The sequence below is a fragment of the Sapajus apella genome, unplaced genomic scaffold (assembly GCF_009761245.1).
Source record: "Sapajus apella isolate SASKATOON/1434 unplaced genomic scaffold, GSC_monkey_1.0 scaffold53, whole genome shotgun sequence".
NCBI classification, from domain to species: Eukaryota; Metazoa; Chordata; class Mammalia; order Primates; family Cebidae; genus Sapajus; species Sapajus apella.
The window spans coordinates 2,084,028-2,107,518 of NW_022436993.1; the positions used below are offsets into that span (position 1 = coordinate 2,084,028).

At 38.5% G+C, this 23,491-nt stretch overlaps 1 protein-coding gene, 1 non-coding gene and 1 pseudogene across 19 annotated transcripts in view; 2 read left to right on the forward strand and 1 right to left on the reverse strand.

The window, feature by feature from the left end:
- Window positions 1-23,491, forward strand: part of ABI1 (abl interactor 1) — a 123,667-nt gene that overhangs the window by 76,744 nt on the left and 23,432 nt on the right. For all 18 annotated transcript variants that reach the window (XM_032243827.1, XM_032243833.1, XM_032243828.1 and 15 more), the window contains exon 3: window positions 18,125-18,301. In XM_032243827.1, coding sequence (XP_032099718.1) covers window positions 18,125-18,301 — 177 coding nt within the window. The remainder of the gene's footprint in view (window positions 1-18,124; window positions 18,302-23,491) is intronic.
- Window positions 3,570-3,687, forward strand: LOC116527271 (annotated as a pseudogene).
- On the reverse strand, window positions 5,086-5,249 carry LOC116527279. Its single transcript, XR_004258470.1, has one exon. It is a non-coding gene; the product is annotated as a small nucleolar RNA SNORA57 (small nucleolar RNA).

Below are 23,491 nucleotides of genomic sequence, written 5' to 3' on the forward strand. Positions count from 1 at the left end.
GCTGGGATTACAGGCACGCGCCACCATGCCCAGCTAATTTTTTGTAGTTTTAGTAGAGACGGGGTTTCACCATGTTGACCAGGATGGTCTCGATCTCTTGACCTCGTGATCCACCCGCCTCGGCCTCCCACAGTGCTGGGATTACAGGCTTGAGCCACCGTGCCCGGCCAATATATTATCTTTTTAAGAAGGGAGAGACACTCAGGAAATATTAAAACAAATGTTAGTTGTTAGGTAAGGAGTAGTAGTAGGTTGAAGAATAAGCACAAATTCATGACCTGCTGTTTAGAAGATAAACTGTGATCTAATGTTCTATTAGAAGTTCATATTTAGCTTAGATTCTAGTTTGGATAAGAAATGATTATCACTAAACTAAGCAAAATTTTCCTTTTTGAGGTGGAGATGTAATTACCACATAGAATATTTTGTAGTTTTTCTTACATAATTAAGTAGGTGAAGAGGTGACAGAAAAATGTCATGGGAAGTATTAAAAAATTAGGCATGGGCTAGAATGTTAGTGACAGATTCAGCTTTTCCCAGGCCAAAATATTTCAGAATAATTCTGATCCAAGTGTTTTTTGTTTTTCCACCAGAGTCTGATTTTGCAGCTCATCTTTTCTAAATAGATCTATTTTATGATGTGTATATAGGTCATTCTGAATCAAGTTAACTTCGAAGTTGATTGGGACCTTGTTTCAAGCTTATTGAACAAAGATCTGTTACACAGAATTTTGGGCATAAGGCCATTTCCAGAGTCTGGTCCAAATAAGCAATGACAGACACAGATTGTCTCTTTCTTGGCTGAGGCTTTCTTTGTGCAGCTTGTCTCAGGACTCTCTTCTTTTGCCCTTTTCATACCCCCCTCTCTTTTCTATTCAGGGTAAAAATATTTCCATTTTCATTCTGTAGTTATTTTTTTTTTGCAGACATTTATTATGTTTTTACTTATGTACAAGGTTCTTTGCTTAAATCCTATAATGCCCTCCCTGTAGTAGCAGTAGCAGTTGTGAGGATAGTAGGCCTTCTGAGATGACATTGTAGAAAATACATGAAACATTAAGTAGTGTTGCTGTGTCATACCTCTTTCCTGCCTGCCTTTCTGTCTTTTGATGATTAGGAAAGGTTTTTCTTTAAGATCTTTAAATATTTCCTCCAGAGTGACAAGGGAGAGGAAAAAGAACAAAACGAAAACACATTTCGTTTTGTGTTTCGTTTTGTACAGCGGTTTAAAATAATCATATCTTAAAAGATAATTTTAAAATCTTGTCTGCTTATGGAGTTTATCATTTTATTTCCATGTTTATTTTAGAAAATGTTTTCCTCTCTCAATATAATTGCTTTTAGAATATTTTAATGTTTCCTTTAGAACTTTTGTTTACCACACAATTAATTTTATTTATTCAATTCTCAATCTGCTTATTTTTATAAAAGCCTTGCTTGACCATTTAAAAAGAAGTTTTCAAGCCTGGTCTCCTAATTTCCATAGTCTTTTCTTTGTCTCTTAATTAGAGTTCAACTTAGGTTTATTCATGCTATTTTAGCTTTTCTCTAATCTCGGAGAAGGTGTTGTCTTTTCATGCCTCTTTGCCCTGGCTTATGCTGTCCCCTGTGCCTGGATTTTGACCTTTTCCCCACTTTCCTTTTTTCTCTTCTGCCTGCCAGATATGACTGGTAAAAATGGGGTTTCTTTCATGGAGTCTTTTGATGTTGTTCCAGGAGTATTAATCTTTCCTTTCTCTGTGCTATTTGTAGTGTAATTAAAGACTTAAAAATTGTCTTATACTTTTGAATGAATATATCATTCAAACGAATAAATGTAATATGTATTATAACATTTATAATAAATCAAACATCTCTGAATCCACCATTAAAACTAAAAGCTAGAAAATGACCAATTCTGAGGCCGGGCGCGGTGGCTCAAGCCTGTAATCCCAGCACTTTGGGAGGCCGAGGCAGGTGGATCACGAGGTCAAGAGATCGAGACCATCCTGGTCAACATGGTGAAACCCCGTCTCTACTAAAAAATACAAAAAATCAGCCAGGCTTGGTGGCGCTTGCCTGTAATCCCAGCTACTCAGGAGGCTGAGGCAGGAGAATTGCCTGAACCCAGGAGGCGGAGGTTGCGGTGAGCCGAGATCGCGCCATTGCACTCCAGCCTGGGAAAAATAAGTAAAACCCCCCTCAAAAAAAAAAAAAAAAAAAAAAAAGAAAATGACCAATTCTGTTTCTTCTATCTGTATACTTCTTGCCAACCACAAAAGGGATGTTTATCATTCCCTTGCACTTAACATTTTTAAAAATCACATATATATGTATTACTAAACAATTATTGTTTAATTTTGCTTGTGTTTGGGCTTATAACAATAGATTTATCCTGTATGCAGTCTGGCATGGCTTGCTTTTTTTATTCAGCATTATAATTTCTAAGATTTATCCATATTGCATATACATAATTCATTCATAGTAGTTTGTTCATGCTCATTAATGTGTAATATTTCAAGTATAAATATTCCATTTATTTGCATTTAAATTTAAGGATCTGGAATTAGTTTTCTCCTATGGTTTGAGGTAGGGATCCATTTTCAGTGTTTTTTTTTTCTATATGGCAAACTAGTTGCTCTACTCAAATAATACATTCTTTCCTGCTGTGCTATCACTCTAAGATACCAAGTTTCCTTATAAGCATGATTTTGTTTCTGAATTCTCTTTTCTGTTGTATTGGTCCATTTAGCCCTGTAAGAACCCTACTATCTTCTTTACTATGGTTTCATATCTCAGTAGGCAGGTTAGCCTCCTCCCTTCTAATTTTTCTTTTAGACCATGTCTTAGCTATTGTTTCCCCTTTGCCCTCCCATATAAGTTTATAACCTTGAAAATCTCTGTTGGCATTTGTATTGGGATGCTTTGAAGCTGTAGATCAATTTGGGAACACTTGGCATGAAGACAACATTGGATAGAAGGGGGACAGGTGTACATGAGGTTGTAAGTTGGTGGGGGTGTGTTGCATCTGGTTTTGAAGACTGTTTAATTTTTTTTTTCCAGGTTTTTTTTTGTTTTGTTTTGTTTTTTCAAACGTCTGTCTCACTGTTTCCTTATTCTCTCATTTATAACTAGAAGTAAAATTGGGTAGGGGAGAGTTTTTAGGGTTTCATTCAGGGTGTTCTAATAATTTTTATTGTAGAATATTTCTGTTGATTATCTTAGTTCCATATTGCTAGTAGTCTCCTCACAACTCTTGATATTATCTTTGCTTGTCATATTGAGTCTGCCAAAAGGGTTTTCCAGTTGTATTGTATTCACTCTATTTTTTTTTTGCACTTTTTTGTAGAGACGGAGTTTTACCATGTTGCCTAGGCTAATCTCGAACTCCTGGACTCCTTGGCCTCCCAAAGGGCTGGGATTACAGGTGTGAGTCGCTGAGCCCAGCCAATATTAGCTCTATATTATGCCTCTTTCATTACCCAAATTCAGAGGTCTTATTTGCTTTGTATTAGACTAAGTACAACTATATCATTTTTACCAGCCCATTGCAGTGCAATTTCATTTTATGTGATAAAAATATAACATAAGTGCCCACTTCTGCAGCACATATACTAAAATTGGAAGAATACAGAGAAGATTAGCATGGCTCCTGTGCAAGGATGACATGCAAATACTTCGCAAAAATGTGAAGTATTCCACATTTTTCTGACAAAGGTCTAATATCCAGCATCTAAAAGGAACTTTAGCAAACTTAAAAAAAAAACCATTAAAAAGTGGGGAAAGGATATGAACAGACACTTCTCAGAGGACGTACATGGAGCCAACAATCATATGGAAAAAAATCAACATCACTGACCATTAGAGAAATGCAAATCAAAACTGCCGTGAGATACCATCTCACACCAGTCAGAATGGCCATTATTAAAAAGTTAAAAAAATAACAGATGCTGGTGAGGTTATGGAGAAAAAGGAACACTTTTACACTGTTGGTGGGAATGTAAATTAGTTCAACCATTGTGGAAGACAGTGTGGTGATTCCTCAAAGACCTAGAGAAAGAAAATACCATTTGACCCAGCAATCCCATTACTGGGAATATATCCAAAGGAATATAAATCGTTCTGTTATGAAGACACATGCACATGTGTGTTCACTGTAGCACTATTCTCAATAGCAAAGACATGGAATCAGTCTAAATGTCCCATCAGTGATAGATTGGATAAAGAAAATGTGGTACATATATATATACACACACACACACGCACGCGCGCACCATGGAGTACTGTGCAGCCATCGAAAAAGAATAAGATTATGTTTTTTCAGGGACATGGATGGAGCTCGAGGCCATTATCCTTAGCAAACTAGTGCAGGAACAAAAAACCAAATACTGCATGTTCTTACTTAAATGTAGAATCTAAATGATGAGAACACATAAGCACCTAGAGGGAACATTGCACACTGGGGTCTACCAGAGGGTGAAGGGTGGGAGGAGGGAGAGGATCAGGAAAAACCTAATGGATACTAGGCTTAATACCTGGGTAAGGAAATAATCTGTACAACAAACACCCATGACACATGTTTACCTATGCAACAAACTTACACATCTTACACATATACCCCTGAACTTAAAAGTTAAATAAAACATAAAATATTAATAAAATACAGAAAATTCCTTTTAAAATGTGAAGATTTCCTTCACATTAAAAAGTTTGTGAACCATTATATAATTTCAAAACTGAACAGGGCAGTAGTTAAACAGTTTTATTGTCATGTTTAGCCAGTAAACAGAAACACCATCATTTGTTACACTTCTTGAATTTTGTGAGCTTTGAATTAGTATATAGTGCAGATATAATTCAAATGTCTTTATGTATTCATACTTTAAAAGGTGATTCCCCCTGTACATGTTCATTCTATTGATTACTTGCAAATTTGTTTTATGTATATCCTATTTTGATTTTGTCTGTTCTCCTTCAGGTGCTGACGCATCAAGCATAGTCTTCATTTATTGAGAACTTGTCTTTGGATTTTTATCTTTTCTGTAGTTAGTACCTTTGATGTCCCTACCTCTAAGATCCACTTTCCTTTTTCTTTTTCCTTTTTCCTGGTGTTGCGGTGCTTGAGGATGGAACTGGCAGACGGGAAGCTGCATGGCACCAAAGACATGACGCCAGGGGTGGGGGGTGTGTAAGGGCCGGAACTCTTCCCTTTGCTTCTGTACGTAACGGGGAGTGGGACTACATGTTCAGTTCCTGCCAAGAAAATGAGGGTCCACTTTTGTTTCAAATGAATTTTAGCATTTAGGATTTGTTTACCTTGAAATCAGTTGAGTTTCAAACTGCTAGTACCTTAATGTTTATTAGACTGGCTTTGAGGAGTCCTTCAAAATTGTATTGCCAGTGGCAAAACTGGAGGTTTGAACCTAATTGACATTCATCGTATTCAGATACATAATGTGATACATTCATGTTTTCATATTAATATTTTAGAAATGCTTTATTTTAATTGAACAGTTATAGATTGGGTAGTTTGATAAATAAGTTTCAGATTTATTATTTTTTAGTACTTTTTGTATCAAGCAATGTTAAAGTTTCTAATATGCTATTCCCATTTTATATAAGCTGTATTATTCCGTTTTCGCATTGTTGATAAAGACATACCTGAGACTGGGAAGAAAAAGAGGTTCAGTTGGGCTTACAGTTTCACATGGCTGGGGAGGGTTAAGAATCATGTCAGGAGGCAAAAGGCACTTCTTACACAGCAGGGGCAAGAGAAAATGAGAAGGATGCATAAGTGGAAACCCCTGATGAAACCATCAGATCTCGTGAGACTTATTCACTACCACAAGAACAGTATGGGGGAAACTGACCCCGGGATTCAATTACCTCCCACCAGGTTCCCCTGGCAACACCTGGGAATTATGGGAGTACAATTCAAGATGAGATTTGGGTGGGGACACAGAGCCAAACCGTATCATAAGCAAAATGAAATTTTAGTTAATTCAAACTTGTATAAAATTTTATACCCATAAGCAAAAGACCTAATATTCAGACCTAATTTTCTAATTTCAAGTTTGCATGCTTAAAAAACAAAACAAAACAAAAGAAAAAACCACAAAAACTGGTGGGTCTAAGGATTGCCATAGGGTAATTTCCTAGGCCATTTATTCCTCTCAACTGGGGTTACTCTGATTTTTGTCTCTCATATTTAAAACTAAAAGCTTATTGTTTTTTTCTGTCAGACTGCTGCTTTTGCTATGTGAAGTTGAAGAAAAAAGTGTGAAAGTAAGGAAATTTAAGTATGAGAATTAGTCTCGCTGAAAAAGCTAACTCTCGCTTGGTGAACATATGCATGCTGTTGTTATACAAATCTTCCAAACCTGCTCTGTTCATCCTACCCACTTTATTTGCTCACCCTGCCATATGGAGGGTTGCGCTTTGCTGGACGTGTTGTGTTTTGGACTTTTATGCTTCTGAATTGAGAGAATGGAGAGGCAGTAGACCAGAGTGGAATTTTTCACGTAATTTGAAATAGTGTCCTGAATAGTTCTGTAGTGTGTGAGTGAAGTAGGAAGGGTGAAAAAAAAAAAAAAAAGGTTGATTTTTAAGGAGAGTTGTGCATTCCATGATGTTTGAGAAAAAGGGAAAGAACGACATTTTGGATTGATTTTTCTCTTGAGGATTGGGGACCATGTGGAATGCTCTTTTAATAGGGTTTAAACAGGTGAGACGTACACATTTTTCATTTTGTTTTCTCACATTTACTTCTTTTATAAAGATCTCCATGGTTACCCCATAGAGAGCAGACTGGAAAAAGGCCAGATTGGGTGTAAGTGGACCAGTTAGAAGGGTGTTGGAATAGCCAAGGTGAGAGATGATAATAGATTGAGTAGGATTAAAGCATTGGAAACAGATTTCTGGTATTTAAAGGTAAATGTGATGGGATTTAGTGAAATTAAACATGAAGTAAACGCTAGATGTCTGACTTACATAAATGAATAGAGAATTGAGGTAGGAACATTGAAATAGGATTGAGTAGCCTGTGTATTTGATTTTGAACACATTCACTTTAAGGTACCATTGAAATATCTGAGAGAATGTCAGTTTTCATACACGAACCTACAGCTTAGAGGAGGGTTCTTGAATAGAAAAGTTTGTGTGTATATATGGTAATTTAAACCTGAATGTGGATGAGTTTGCCAAGGGGTTGTAAAGGAGAAGGTGCTGAGGATTGAATTGCAGACACTGTTTATAAGATGACCTTACAAAGGAGATAGAGCATGAGTGTTTGGGAGAGGTAGAAACAAACCTAGGTGAATACTGGTCTCATCATTTCCAACTTCCAGTGAAATCTCAGTATTTTTCCTTCTACGGAGTTAGGGATTCCTCAACTTAATTCTGTGTCGAGCAGGATTGGGCTAAAATTTGTACTAGTTCTGGACCTATTGGAAAAGAAAGGAGTTTAAAAGATGTGTAGAGAGGCCAGGCATGGTGGCTCACGCTTGTAATCCAGCACTTTAGGAGGCTGAGGCAGGCAAATCACTTAAGGTCAGGAGTTTAAGATCAGCCTGGCCAACATGGTGAAACCCTGTCAAAATAAGCCGGGTGCAGTGCCATGTGCCTGTAGTCCCAGCTACTCAAGAGTTTGAGACATGAGAATTGCGTGAGTGAGCCAAGGCACTCCAGCCTGGGCGACAGCAAGATCCTGTCTCAAAAAAAAAGATGTGTTGAGAGCCATTCTACAAAAATTGGGCTTACATTTTGTAACATCAATGATTGTGTCAGAGAATCTTCAGAATTACTTGGGGATGGGGGTGGTCAGAATATGTGAATTGTTTCACAATAAAAACTGTTTTTTCAAGAACTGTAGAGAGTTAGATTTTGCCTTCCGTGCAAGCCAATATCTTTTCTAGATGCCAGTAGAAGACAGAAGACTTCTGGGCCAGAGACATAGGACTTTATTACTGTGAGAATAATGGGAGTCAGAGTGTTAGCATTTGTGCTGGTTTCCCAAGCCCACTGCGCCATAGAGGAAGGTGAAAGGGGCTGAGTGATGTGTGTGGTGATGTCTCTCCTGTAATGCACTGCAGTCTATTACAGGAGAGGGACCACCAGTTTAGGGAACCCAAACTTTGATGATGGACAGTAAGCCTACCTGACCTTTACCCTGGAGGGAGATGACATTTTTTTTTTTTTTGAGCCAGAGTTTCACTGTGTCACCAGGCTGGAGTGCAGTGGCACGATCTTGGCTCACTGCAACCTCCGCCTCCCAGGTTCAAGCAATTCACCTACCTCAGCCTCCTGAGTAGCTGGGACTGCAGGCATGTACTACCACGCCCAGCTAATTTTAGTAGAGATGGGGTTTCACTATGTTGGCCAGGATGGTCTCAATCTTTTGACCTTATGATCCGCCCGCCTCGGTCTTCCAAAGTGCTGGGATTACAGGCATGAGCCATCTCCCAGCCTTTTTTTAATTTTTAATTTTTTATGTGGAGTCTCACTCTGGCCCAGGCTGGAGTGGAGTGGCATGATCTTTGTTCACTGCAACCTCTGCCTCCCAGGTTCAAATGATCCTCATGCCTCAGTGCCCCTAAGTAGCTGAGACTACAGGTGTGCACCACCATGTAGTGGTGTATTTTTGTATTTTTAGTAGAGACGGGGCTTCACCATGTTGGCCAGGCTAGTCTCGAACTCCTGAACTCAGGTGATCTGCCCCGCTCAGCCTCCCAAAGTGCTGGGATTACAGGCATGAGCCACCTTGCCCAGCTGGAGATGACATCTTTATTGTACTAGACAGCAATCAAACCTGCCTTTTGTTCCTGAGGGAGACACTGTTTTTCGATTCCTTATATAGTACAAACATGCTTAACAAATTAGTATCAAAAAAAAGGAATCAGTCTCTTTACCCACAAGAGGTACAGAAACATGAAAGATCCAAGTATGATTGCCTGCCGACAGTATTCACTCTTCATTTCTATATCTTCTTGGCTTCTGGTAAGATTTTCTTCCCATGATGATACAACTTCATTGGTCACTCTGTTTAATCTTTCCGACAGAGGCTGGGACCAGATCCATTTAGTTTTTCTTATGACACATTTCACTAAAATTACTATCAACAGGATAGCAGGATGAGGCCAGATTGCAATATTGACTTCAATTATGCTCCCCAGGGTGCAAGATCCTGCGCACAGAACAAATGCAACAAATCTTTAGGGTCTACCTAAGAGAGCCAGGTGGCTTTCTCTTTGTTTCTGCACTGACTTTCCTCTTGGCCCAAGGCATTAATCTAGTTACTGCAGAATATGTAGCTCAGATTTGGCCCTGGTCTACAAAGAGGAAGTGTAGGGCTATTCTTTTATCTGTAACAATCCTGGATAGTGATTTGAGATTGTCCTGAATGCCTCTAGGCCCAAGGTCATGTCATTGCTTGCTTTAGCTAAAGTTGGGAACAAATTTCAAATAACCTTTTCTAATTGGATGACTCCCATTGTAGCGATTTTTTTTTTTTTTTGGAGACAGAGTTTCACTCTTGTTACCTAGGCTGGAGTGCAATGGCGTGATCTCGGCTCACCGCAACCTCCGCCTCCTGGGTTCAGGCAATTCTCCTGCCTCAGCCTCCTGAGTAGCTGGGATCACAGGCATGCACCACCATGCCCAGCTAATTTTTTGTAGTTTTAGTAGAGACGGGGTTTCACCGTGTTGACCAGGATGGTCTCTATCTCTTGACCTCGTGATCCACCCGCCTCGGCCTCCCAAAGTGCTGGGATTACAGGCGTGAGCCACCGCGCCCGGCCATTGTAGCGATTATTGTCTTGGTGTACAAGCCTTCACATTTTCTGAAGAGAGGCAATGCCTGACTTCCACATAAGAAAATCTCACAAGGACTTTGTGCCTATAAGGAATGTGTTGTTTATATTGTCCTACCTCTCCCCACCCCCTGCCACCCTTATGTGGGACCTACTTTTAAGTCAGAGGGCACAGGCTGCTAGTTGTTTGCCTCCAGTGTTGCCTCCCTGATGGCTGGTAAGCCTTAGGGTTGAGTTCAGTATGAATACTTGTTTAGTTTTTGTTTGTGGAGAGACTCTGCCTGAAGGCAGTTAGTCCAATCTGTTCTGTTTCTTATCTATGCCACCAACTTGATGACCTTCACCTGTCCCTTGAAGTGACTGTCCCTGGAAGTGACTGAAATGATTAATAGCCACAGGAATAGGGGTGGAAAAGACGCCTAAAGTTATGGACAGGCATTTTGTGTGGGAGATTCGGGAGCTTGGACTATCCTCTGCTGCTTCTTAGAGACTGTGCGGTTAAGGAGAGTGATGATTGAGTAGTGATCCAAGCTGTGGCAGGATCGGGGCAGACCCAGTAGTCAGTTAAATTTGAGATTTTGCACATTTGCAGAGAAATGTTCTTTGTGAGGGATGATTCTAAATGACAGATCAGTTAATGTCCCTCCTGTTTCCTTACTTGCCAGTGTCTAAGGTGTTTTCCCCACAGGTGCCAGACAGGGTTGTTGTACCCTTTCGACTGCCACAAAATCAGTGTGTCCCATTCCAGTAGCTAACTTTACCTTTTTTCCAATAATCTCAGACTCAAACCCAGACCTTTTGTCCGAAGGGTTAGGTGCAAGAGTGACAAAAGGCCTTTTTATTAAACTTGGAGAGACCTTCTTATGTCTCCTACTTTGGTCCACATGAGCCACGCTACTGGAAGCAGTGTACTTATTATCTTTATTATTTAAGACCATGGAAATGCAGCAAGAAAATACAGATTGTCAATTTCAGGTGGCTGAACCTGAATTAAGTTTATACCAAGGATCTCCTTTTGGCTGGGCTGCCACCCAGAGAGTAGACCAATCAAGCCAGCCTGGATTTCCATTAGAGGAAAGAAAGAAGCATCATGCGACAGATTTTTCTAAATGACATCAAAAATAATTGCAAAAAATTTTAAAAATACAATTAAGCTTTTCTTATTGGTTAGATATTTGGAAACTGAAGTTGTTTCACTTTAATACAGTTTGCACTAAAAATGTTCTGTTGGGTTGCAATGTAGTGTTTTGAGAGTCATTGTCAAATATTCCTTAAAAAACAATTGAAAAGAGAAAATTACTGGAGGGTACTTTTCATGACAAAGACAGACTAAATTTTATGTAACATTGAAAAGTATAATAGTAATATGATGTTAAATGCATTGTGGGAAATTCACATTGTTCAAATAGTATAATCAGGTAGTTTTATAGTACTATCCCTTGCATATAATTATGATCAACTCTTATTTTACTCCAAATTCTTTGCTATTGTGCAAAGAAAGGAATTTTGAGATTTCTAGATATTCGTGGTATTTAAAATTATTATTTTTATTTACTGGCTCTTCCGGCAGATGCAAAAGAGATGGTTGAAAATTTCTGATGTAAAGTAAATATATAAAAGACAATTAAAAAAAAAAAAAAAAAAAGAAGCATCATGCTTAGGAATGGTCAGGGTGGAATGCCAAGTGACCAAGAGGAGTTCTCTTCCTGGAAACAGCCACATTCAGTGACCAGACTGCTGTATTCTTATGTAGACCAGAAGCAGGTGATGGAGGTATACTCAGAAATCTTTTGAATTGATTAAAAATTTTTAAAAAATTGTGGTAAAATACATATGTGATTACCATCTTAATCATTTTTAAGTGTATAGTTCAGTAGTGTTAAGTACAGTTACAATGTTGAGAAACCAGTAATCTCTAGGACTCCTTTCATCTTGTAGAAATGAAACCCTATATGCATTAAACAACAAGTTTCCATTGAGCTTTCCTTCCCCAGGCAACCACTATCTCAATTTTCTGTCTGTGAATTTTACTACTCTAGGTACCTCATATAAATGGAATCATACAATATTTGTCTTTTTGTGACTGGCTTATTTCACTCAGCATAATGTCCTCAAGGTTCACCTGTATTGTAGCATGTGTCAGAAGTTCCTTCATTATTATTATTCTTACTTTTTGAGATGGAGTTTTGCTCTTGTTGCCCGGGATGGAGTGCAATGGCATGATCTTGGTTCGCTGCAACCTCTGTCTCCTTGGCTCAATCGATTCTCCTGCCTCAGCCTCCTGAGTAGCTGGAATTACAGGCATGTTCCACCACCCCTGGCTAATTTTGTATTTTTAGTAGAGATGGGGTTTCTCCATGTTGGTCAGGCTGGTCTCGAACTCTCGACCTCAAGTGATCCACCTGCCTCGGCTTCCCAAAGTGCTAGGATTACGGGCGTGAGCCACCGCGTGGGGCCTGAAGTTCCTTCATTGTTAAGTCTGAATACTATTCTATTGTATGTATCTATCACATTTTGTGCATCCATTGATCTGTTGATGGATACTTGGATTACTTCCATCTTTTGGCTTTTGTGAATAAAACTGCTAAGTGACCCTGCTTTCATTTCTTTGGGGTATATACCTATAATTGGAATTGCTGTGGTATGTGGTAATTCTGTTTTTAATTTTGTGAGGAATTACTATACTGTGTTTCATAGTGACTGTGCAAGGGCTCCAGTTCCTTCACATCCTGATTTTTTGATAGTAACCATCATTATGGATGGGAGGTTGTATCTCATTGTGGTTTTGATTTGCATTGCCCTAATGATAAGTGATAGTGTCTTTTCATGTACTTATTGGCCATTTGTCTGTCTTCTTTTGAGAAATGTCTATTCAAGTCTTTTGCCCATTTTTGAGTCAGGTTTATTTTTTTGTTGAGTTTTTTGAGTTGATTTTTGATAAGGCTGTTGCAGCGTTAAGCTATATAAGATGCTTGTGGATGGTAGAGTGTCAAATACCTTGACTAACAGGTCATTGTAGAGTGACTTTTGTTATAAAAAGCAAATGATGTGGAAAATAAAACCAGGATGCAGATTAGTGTCAAGGACCACAGTAGTGTGGCTGGAGTCAGCTGATTGAACTGGAATAGCAGTACCAGGCCCAGGAAAAGTGTCATCAACAGTGAGGCATCACTGATAGCCTAAGAATGTTGTCAAAGGTCTCATGCAACCAATCTGCCAGTAGCATGTGATGTGGTTCCTCTCACCATGAGACAAATGAGTCCTTTTCCAGGACTCACAAGTCTAGGATGAGGTGGCAGCCTCTGCATCAGGAACATAGAGTCTTTTACTGTGTATCCGCTCTATGATGATAGATGTGTTGCTGTGTCTGGTATGATGATGGATCCAGCGACAGTGGTAGCAGTCTCAACTGTGCAGCTTGATCAATAGCTTGATTATAATTGGTCTCATCAGACAATGGACCCTTACTGAAAACATCTATATTAGTGACCCAGATGGTTTCATCAGCAACTACAATTGATCTCCATGGTTTATGGACAGTCTTAAATATGTCATTCTGTAGTTTTCCAAGTGGCAGACCAAATAGCTAGGCTGTTGTTAATAGCCTGAAAGTCAGTAGAAATATAACAAGGTTTTCCAGGAGAATATTGGCCAGATCTGTGAGAATGTCCTTGAGTTTTGCCCATGGAACAAAGCAACCACACCCATTTTCAGGCCTGTGTCATGGGCACTGGAGTTTGTAGTCCACTGGGCACCACAGGGTCTCAGCTTAGTTGAATCAGGCCCAGTGAGCCAGGCCCAGGCATTTAGGGAACCTCTGTGAATTAAGGGCCTTACTGAGCTAGCAGATTTGGTTTAGGTGGCAGAATGCAGTATCGGACCTTTTCTAAGGGAGAAGCGGCTACTTTTTCATGTAAAGCTGAGATGCTGTAGGGGCCAGACTGGCTGCATTCTTGAATATGCCACTTCCATTTGATGAGAGAGGCTTGTTGGGCCTTTCCCACCTTGTTAGTCATTGCATTTGAGTTGACTCATTCCCAAATGGGAATCTTTTCAAGAGACATACCTAGTAGCTACGTCAGGGAGGCATTGAATCCAAACCCAAGAGTCACCTCCAGAAGAGATTGTTCCTCTTGGCAGAGGCTCTAGTCAGAAAAGTCATCTGTGCACAGACTTGTATGCAAATGGGTCATAAGGATGTGGGGCTCTAAGCCTTTCTGCATGAGTTCTTCACAGTGAGCACAGTCTCCTCTGGAGCTTATGAACACTCACAGTCCAGGCATGTAAAATATCAATACCGCTTATAGACTCAGCAGTGGAAGCCACAAAGAGTAGTACATTGAATGATTCAAAGAGCCCCATCCAAAAGGTCACAGTGGTTTCCCTTCCCCATTTTGAATCCTATTCTGACCTCAGCAGTTGGAAGGAGGTAACTTATTCTTCCACAGGAGGGGTGTGAAGGTACCTTGGGCTCCTGTATCCAACAGAGAAATAAAATGTTGGGTCTGTGGTCTCCCCAAAGTTATGTAGCATAACTAGGTGTGTGTGGTCTTCAGTCTTCTTTGGGAACTTGGAGAACTAGGCCCCACTCCTAATCATCTTTCTTTGTAAAGCAGTTGAGGTTGAGGTATGAGGGAGGATGGGAGAGAGTAGCTTTGCACTAGTGAACAAGAGACATTTGCTTTCAGTTTTGAGTGGTGCTATAGCTGAGTGCTGATCAGTCAAATAAACCTGCAGTAATTTTGGTCCAGCCAAAACCCTGTATTCTGTGCAAGATCATCACTGCTTGAGCCCAGGAGTTTGAGACCAGCATGGGCAACATCGTGAGTGAGACTTTGTCTCTACTAAAAATTATATTTAAAAAAATTAGCCTGGCATGGTGACATGCACCTGTTGTCCCAGCTGCTCAGGAGGCTGAGATGGGAGGATCCCTTGAGTGCAAGAATTTGAAGATTGCAGTGAACCGTGATTGTGCCACTGCACTCCAGCCTGGGTGACAGAGCGAGACCTTGTCTTATACACACAAAAAAGGTCATCATTATGGACATTATCTGTTTCTGTTTGGGAACACCTTGATCAAACAGCTACAGGTGTGTTGCTTTCTGGTGGGGGTGGGAAATGGGTTTTGTACCTTTTGGCTGACTTGGGCTTGATCTGCATGGTCACATCATTTTTTAGGAGTCTACCTTAACGTAGGCTCTTTGCTGCTCCATTGTTAAGATAACGTCAAGAAAACATCTCTTAAATTCTTGCTTGATTTCAATAATAGGGCTACTAGAGTTTTCTAAGGCTGCAGGACTGATAGCAAGAATTATCCAGATTCTTTGAGCTAGTTTCTGATTCTCCAATGAATCACCTTGATCTGCATTTTAAACCCAGTCTAGTATAGTAGGAGCCTGTAGACTGGTTGGTGTCCAAAGGAATTTGTCTCAGGGAAATTTCCCCGGGAGTGTCAAGGTTTCTTGTAGTGAACAAGTTACACCACCAGAAAATCATGAGGCCATTTCCAATCATCTTGAAAGGATTGAAAGTTGACAAGATAGACTGCAGTAGGAGCTGAGCACTGAGATAGCCGGCAAAATGCTATTCTTCTTTAACAAGCACTACATATCTGAGCAATATAACCACATGCCCCTCATCTTCCAAGCAAACTAGTCCAAGTTCTGAAGATTTGTTTGACTCTGCCCATAGTGGTTGCAAATTTTCTTCTGTTCCATTCTGTTCCGTTCCATTCTGTTCCTTTCCTTTTCCTTTTTTTTGGACAGAGTTTTGCTCTGTTACCCAGGCTGGAATGCAGTGGCACGATCTCAGTTCACTGCAACCTCCACATCCCGGGTTTAAGCAGTTCTCCTGACTCAGCCTACCAAATACCTGGGGTTATAGGTGCTCGCCACCACGCCTGGCTAATTGTTTTGTATTTTAGTAGAGAGGGTGTTTCATTATGTTTGCCAGGCTGGTTTCAAACTTCTGACCTCAAGTGATCTGCCTGCCTTGGCCTCCCAAATTTCTAGGATTGCAGGAGTGAGCCACTGCACCTAGCCAGCCACTGCGCCCAGCCCTTACTTTCAGACTCAGTGTAGATACATGTCTCTGTAACTGTTGCCGAAAGGAAACAGAACCTTATGTGCCCCCCTCTCCCTCTTCCAGACAAATCTTAGTCCTAGTTTTTCATGAGGCAGACCTGCCGAGGCTGACTGTCAGCTTGATAAGGAAGTCCTCCCATCTGCATGAGTATTGACAGACATCAGGGCGGCATCATTCAGGCTGTTGTCTTTGAATCTGCCTACTTCCTGGTACTATCCTGAAACTTTCTGTTCATTTCAGCCTCATTAACAGACAGTAAAGTGGAGGATCTTTCATTGCTTGGTTGAGCATACAATTTGGTCAACATGTTGGCAGTGATTCTCATGAACTTTTCTTAATTTCTGCTAACTGACCTTTCCTTCCATTTCTAGAAATCTTTGTCCCTGTCAGCATTCTATTTTTATTGCCAAAACTATCAAAAATTGTGACAGTCCTGAGATTTATCCTTGTTAACTAATGAGTTAGCCTACCACAATTTCATGGATTCTGTTGGAAGCCAGGAGACTCCTGGGTCAGAGACAAAGGACATCATTACTCACGGCAATAGTAGCCAAAGTGTCAGCATTTGTGCTAGAAAACAGCCCCAGTTTCTACAGGGTACTGCAAAGAGCCAGGTGATGCCTGCATACACAGTTGTGTGCATTAGAGAAAAATGACTCTCAACTTAGGGGACCACATCTTTTATAATGGGCAGAAAACCTTCCTCCTGGAGAGTTACAGTTACATTAACTTTATTATATTGGGCAATAAGCAAACTTGCCTTTTGCTTTCCAAGGAAATGCTATATTTTCTAAGGCTGTTTACTCTATAAACATCCAGAACAAAAGGAGTCAGTACATCTTCTCACAAGATGTACAGAAATGATAGATACTCATGGAGAGTTGTCTCTATCTTGTTTTGAAATTGGGATAGCATTTTTGATTACAAGTTATTTCTCAATTAAAAAGTTCTGATGAAATAAAACAGACTTGTAATAGATTTGGTTCAAGCATAACATTGAGCTTTTCTTTTCCCTGGGAGTACCTTTCTTCTTTTCTTTTCCCTGGGAGTACCTTTCTTTTTCCTACTTCAGTTCATATCCTGGCCTTGTCTTACCTAAACTACCGTAATTGCCCCCTAACTGGTTTAACTTTCTGTGGTCTTGTTCTATCTTCAGTACCTCTGCTAGTGGGATCTTCTTAAAATGCAAAAGTGATCATGTCACTCAATTTAAATTTGTCATCAGTTCCTTATTAAGCCAGATTTTAAGTTGTTGAGCAGTAGTAAAATTATTTCTCATGTGCTGGCTAGCATCCAGTTTTAAGGTGGCAACCAAATAAAAAAAATATTTTTAAAAAGTCTTGTAGGCCAGTCCTAGGTAGGCTGTACCAAACAGGTGTCTAGGCTGCTTGTTGACAGTTTATATCTGCTCTTACCATTTTTCTCTCTTAGGCCTTTGTCTAGAGGATGTTATTCTCTCTGCCTTTAATATTTTTTATATCTCCCTCTTGACTCTTGTTTATCCTTTGAAACCTACCCACTCTGTAAAGCCTTTAAATGAACTGTTTTCAATCTAGTTGTCTTGTTCTCAGCACCTTTATAGTAATTTAATACTTGCCTCATTGTGTTGTAATTACTTTCTTTTTGTGGGGGTGGTGGTTTGCATCACACTGAATAAATAAAGTGTCAGCTGTTCATACCAGGACAACTTTCTCTTTCTACACATACCAAGTCTTTTTTTTTTTGGAGACAGGGTCTCTCTCTGTCGCCCATGCTGGAGTGCAGTGGCACAATCATAGCTCACTGCACCTCAGCCTCCCAGGTTCAAACGATCCCCTCACTTCATGTTGCTAGTAGCTGGGACCACAGGCGTGTGCCACCATGCCTAGCTGTTTTGTATTTTTTGTAGAGACAGAGTTTTGCCATGTTGCCCAGGCTGGTCTTGAACTCCTGAACTGAAGCAATTCACCTGCCTTGGCCTAAAATGCTGGTATTACAAGCGTGAGCCACCATGCCTGGCCCACATACCAAATTATTTGGAAACAAAGCTGCTTTCTAGAGGGTTGTTTTAGAATCAAATCCATTATATTAGTTGGTGCTTTAAACCACCATTAAATATTCTCTGCTTTTAGTCTAGTATAATTTAATAGTATTCACTGGAAAAGAGACATGTGGAACAGTCCTATGGTCCACCCTAAATATGGTCCAATGTATGTAGATAGAAAATATATTATGCCAAATAATGTTTTCTTGCTTTGTTCAAATTTAAAATATAGACTGTGGATATTCATAAAGAGAAAGTGGCTCGAAGAGAGATTGGTATTTTGACAACAAATAAGAATACATCAAGAACTCACAAAATAATAGCACCTGCGAATATGGAGCGCCCTGTAAGGTATATTCGGAAACCTATCGATTACACAGTTCTGGATGATGTGGGCCATGGTGTCAAGGTAAGCATTTTATATTACGTTAACACACTAATTTGCATATCCAGTAAATATTTTGGATAGGAAATATTGTGATAAAGATAATTAATAGATTCTCTTTAGCAACTAGGATTATAATTTTCATACAATATTTAATATGCATTTTACTAAGATTGGGGTGCAATTTTATCAGTGAAATAGGCTATATTAAAAATGATATTAAAACTTGAAATGGTTGTTAATTAAGCCATAGATCCTAGACTAATATCCATTTGTGTTGTGAATGCCGTGTCTGTCTTTCACTGCTGAATATTTAAAAGTCTACAGGCTTTTCAAAATCACTTTAGAAGATAATTTATAAATACTTTTATCCTGTCATTCCTAAATGTGTATATATATTTGTATACCTGTGTGTGTGTGTGTGTGTGTGTGTGTGTGTATATATATATATATATATATATATAATTCCAGCAACTTATTAAAAAATGAAAATTGTATGGAATTTTGTCTTAACTCCCCCCAGACTTCCCCCACAAAAAAACCCCCACAGATTTTCAGGAGAGAGATGATGTGTTGCCTATGTTCATTTCTAAGCATAGCAAAATTAGCTGATCTTGAAGGATACCTGTAGTGTGTCAGTGTTTTGGTATTTATAGGTCATTTCGAAAGCATTTGGAATGACCTAAATTCTTTAGCTGTTTCTGCTCAGGATAAACCATTCCTTTGAAATTTGGTAGTTCCTTTCCAATAGGACTATTTGATTTTTATTCCGGTCTTCATAATATTTTATAAGTTTTTAAGGAGTCAGCTAGAATCTTGAAGCTTGTCCTAGCTGATTTGTCAGACAGGTGCTGTTGCTGAATCTGTTGCATTCCGGCTTTTCTGGGATTCCTGGTTGAGAGAGGAGTGTAGCTGACAGCACTGACCTTTATTCTATTCCTCTCTGAGACTGTTGGAATCTCCTCTTCACCTTTCATGTCTGGAAATTGTATGTAAAATTGAAACACTTTGCAAATGTAGAGGAGACTGCTTGTTTTTTTCCTGTATTTTTATCCAGGGATGTGGCTTGGATTGTATGAGAGTTGAAATTCAGTTTTAATTCAAGGTGCTTTAAACTAGACTGAACTCTGGGGCTGGAGTTTTGAGAATCTGGGGAAAATGTCTTTTGTGTTACTGCCCACTTTGGGATTTAACGAAAAAGGATATGTGCATGCATGCATGCATGCATATATGTATACCTATATACCTGTATACGTGAACACACGCGTGCACAAACACAATCACACTCATTTCTCCACATTTTGCTTCACCTTGATTATTATTCCTACCAAAGCAATACACGTTAATTTAAAATTTTTTTCTGTCATTATCTTAGTGGTGAATATCTTCCATTACCTCATCTCTCAACTAGTAATTGTGTTTAACAGTTCAAGACATAGTACTTAGCTAAGACGAATCCAAATTTTACAAGGAAGTTTTGGGTAAGAAAATTTAACTATTTCATTGTATATATGTAAGTGGGAGGTATAAACAACATGATATATGCTGAAAGTATATGAATGTGAATTTTGGCAATCTGCTTTCTAGCCATAATATGGATACATTAGATGGAAGGGGTTGTTTTTTGCTATTAGATTTTTTTTTATTATGGTAAGATATACATACATAAAATGACCATTTAACTCTTTTTAGGTGTATAGTTCTGTGACATTAAGTCCACTCACATTGTTGTGCAGGCTATTTTTGAAATATATTTTTGGGTAGGGATGAAGGTGCATGGTCTGTGAGAAGAATATACTTTAGAAGCTGATTATTTGGCATATTTGTCTTTAGTTTGTCTCTTTGACTGAAAAATATGCACATACACACAATTACTTTCTCCCAGTAGTCTTAATGTCGCTTTATTTTCTTAGTTTTGTGTTCTCTCTAAAGAATTATTGTTGGCTTAAGTATTTCCAGAGCATTGTAGAGTTGTGTGAAGGTAGAAATTTGGTAGTAGTTAATGAACACATGCCAGGTCAAAATTATTAGGAGGAAAAGTTTAAGTTTATTTTAAAATTAGTGTTTTGTGTATAGAGAGGCACTGCTTACAGCTTTTGAATTATTTTTGTGTCTTTTGCCCACTTTTCTATTTAGACATTTGTTTTCTTACTGGTAAAAGCTTTTTTTTTTTCTTTTTTCTGTTTAAAGAGAGTAGCCTGTTGTGTATTGGCAAATACTTACTCATATTGCTGCTTGGCTTTTGACTTTGATGTTTTGGTATTTAAAAAATATACTTAGAGAATTTTAAAAATTATATCTAAATATATTAATATTTTTCTTACAGCTATTAGGCTTTATGCTTAAGATCGCCATACTGCAAGATTACTATTCCTTTGTATTTTCTTATTTTATGATGTAAATTTTAGTGTTTAGGTATTTGCATTTAAATATACCTGGGTTTTATTTAAATAGTATTTACTGTGTTAATGCATTTTATGCTGTAAAATAAATGGTATATGTTAATTTAATACGAATTTTAAAATACGCAAAATGTCCCAAAGTAAATCTGGTTTGATATTTGGGAATAATAATAAGGTATGTGTAAGAGAATCCCAGCATAGAGAAACTACCAGAATGTATTCATAAAGTAGAATGAAAAGAAGATGGTCTTTGTAAGTGAGCACAAGGTTTGAGAAGAAGGTAGAATAGGGAAGGCTTGAATGCCTAACAGAGAAATTTGCATTTATTTTGATGAACACTAATAATTAACAGCCTGGATCATAATTTACAAAGGACTTTTTATATGTAGTTGGCCCTATGTTTGCATCTGTGGATTCAGCCAACCTTGGATAAAAAAATTTCCAGAAAGAAAAAGAGTAAAAAATATAAGGACAATACAAGGATAAAAAGAATACAACTAAATAGAATGTAACTATTATTTACATAGTATTTACCTTGTAATAGCTATTGTAAGTAATTTAGAGATGATGTAAAGTATACTGGAGGGTAGTGATGGTTATATGCAAATACTACACCAGTTTATATGAGGGACTTGAACATCCTTGGATTTTGGTATCCATGGGGGTCCTGGAACCAAGCCTTCTTGATACCAAGGTATGATTGGATTAGTATGTGTTTGTGTGCTTGTTTTTAAGCCTCAAAAGATTATGTGATCTAGGAGTTGTTAGATTTTATTATTGGTCTTAAAAGATAAACTAGTTATGTTAAATTTTTTTGGAATTTGAGTCTACACTGATTCATGAATTGGGCAGCTTCAGACCATAGGAGACGTGAAGCAGGAGGAGGTTCAAGGCAGCAAGACAAGCAAAATATTTGATTGGTTAGAAGTTAATTGTGGTTTCTGATTAGTAAAGTTCCTAGTTAGAGGTTGGAGGTTTCTGATTAAGTTACTCTAAGTTGTGTTTTGGTTTGCCTAAGTAGGAACTCAGAATGCTGGAGCCATCTTAGCACTAATGGTCTCAGCTTTCTGATTAATTTTTTTTTAAAAAACAATGTAGAAACTAAAGCTTTATAATATTTACATAAGAATGATCTTAAAAAATTTTAATTTTATAAAGCAGAGGAGTGATTTAAAAATCATTTCAAAGAAAGAATTAGCTTTGGCTGGGCACAGTGGCTCATGCCTGTGATCTCAGCACTTTGGGAGGCTGAGGCAGGAGAATCACTTGAGGCTAGGAGTTCGAGACCAGCCTGGCTAACATGACAAAACACCGTCTCCTAAAAATTCAAAATTTAGCCAAGCATAGTGGTGCACACCTGTATTCCCAGCTACTTGGGTGGCTGAGGCATGAGAATTGCTTGAACCCAGGAGATGAGGTTGCAGTGAGCCAAGACTGCACCATTGCACTCCTGCCTTGGCAACAGAGGCAGATTCTGTCTCCAAAAAAAAAAAGAATTAGCTTTAGACATTTAGTACCTATGACATACAAAACTATGATGTACTTAGAAGATGGGGAGGAATCAAAGGGAATTTCAAACAGATTCCAGACAAATGGTAAAGTTACTCATCCATAAATGTAAATGTTAAGGAAATGAAGTGAGACTTTAAAAGAGTCAGGGTCTCACTGAAGTGCAATAGCTCAATCACAGCTCACAACCTTCCAGGCTCAAGTGATCCTCCCTCCTCAGCCATTTGAGTGGCTAGGATTATAGGTGTGCACCACTATGCCTGGCTAATTTTTTATTTTTTATTTTTCAATAGACAGGGTTTGGTCGTGTTGCCCAGGCTGGTCTCAAACTCCTGGGCTCAAGCAGTCCATCCTCCTTGGCCTCCTACAGTGCTGGGAGTTATAGGCGTGAGCCACCATGCCTAGCCTGAAATGAGATCTTAAGGAATTAAAAAACAGTTTCATTTTGGATATGTTTTGGGAATATTTAAATGAAATAATTTTATAGATTTCTGACAAATATATCATCAGTATTTTGAGCTGTAAGATATAGAGGTTGTTTCCTAGTAACACTCCCCAACACTGACACATCTACATATCTAATCACACTCAATAGAGGAGGTTGAACTCCATAAGAGGTTAAAGCTTCCACCATTGCATAGTAGTAGCACAGGGTTCAAGTAGAATTTTCATTCCAAATCTGATTCTTCTTTTATTCTTTCCATTTGGGACCAACTTATACTTAAATGCTGTGTCTTTTGTTTCTTATCCACTTGAAATGACAAATGAAGGAAGATATGTGGGCATATTTAGAATATTTTCTTAGTTATTTTATTTAGGATAGTATTTAATGTATTATAATGTATACATGTTAGATTTACATTAGTATATAAGTATATACTATACATGTATAGCATATGCTGCAGTACAGATACTAAAGTATACATTAGTTTATTTTATCTTCAAGGATCCTAATAATGTTACTCGAATTTCATTCTCTAGGTGTGAAATGTCATGGTTAGGGAGGGTGCCAGATGTTGTTTCCAGAAAGAAATGAGCAGTATCATCTTAAACAAACATTGAAGTATACCAAATTTCTGACACCGTTTCTATAAATGAGAATGTTTTCGAGAGATAGCACATCTCTCCTTTGGATGATTTCCTTTAATTATTGCCTGAGAAATGGTAGTTACTTATTGAGAATGTCAGATATTATTTAAAAAAACAAAAACAAAACTTGAAGCCCCCAAATCTATAAAAAATTTAGACTCTAAAGCATGAAGTTTTTTTTAAAATGGCATTGTACAAGTAGTGATGCTTTAGG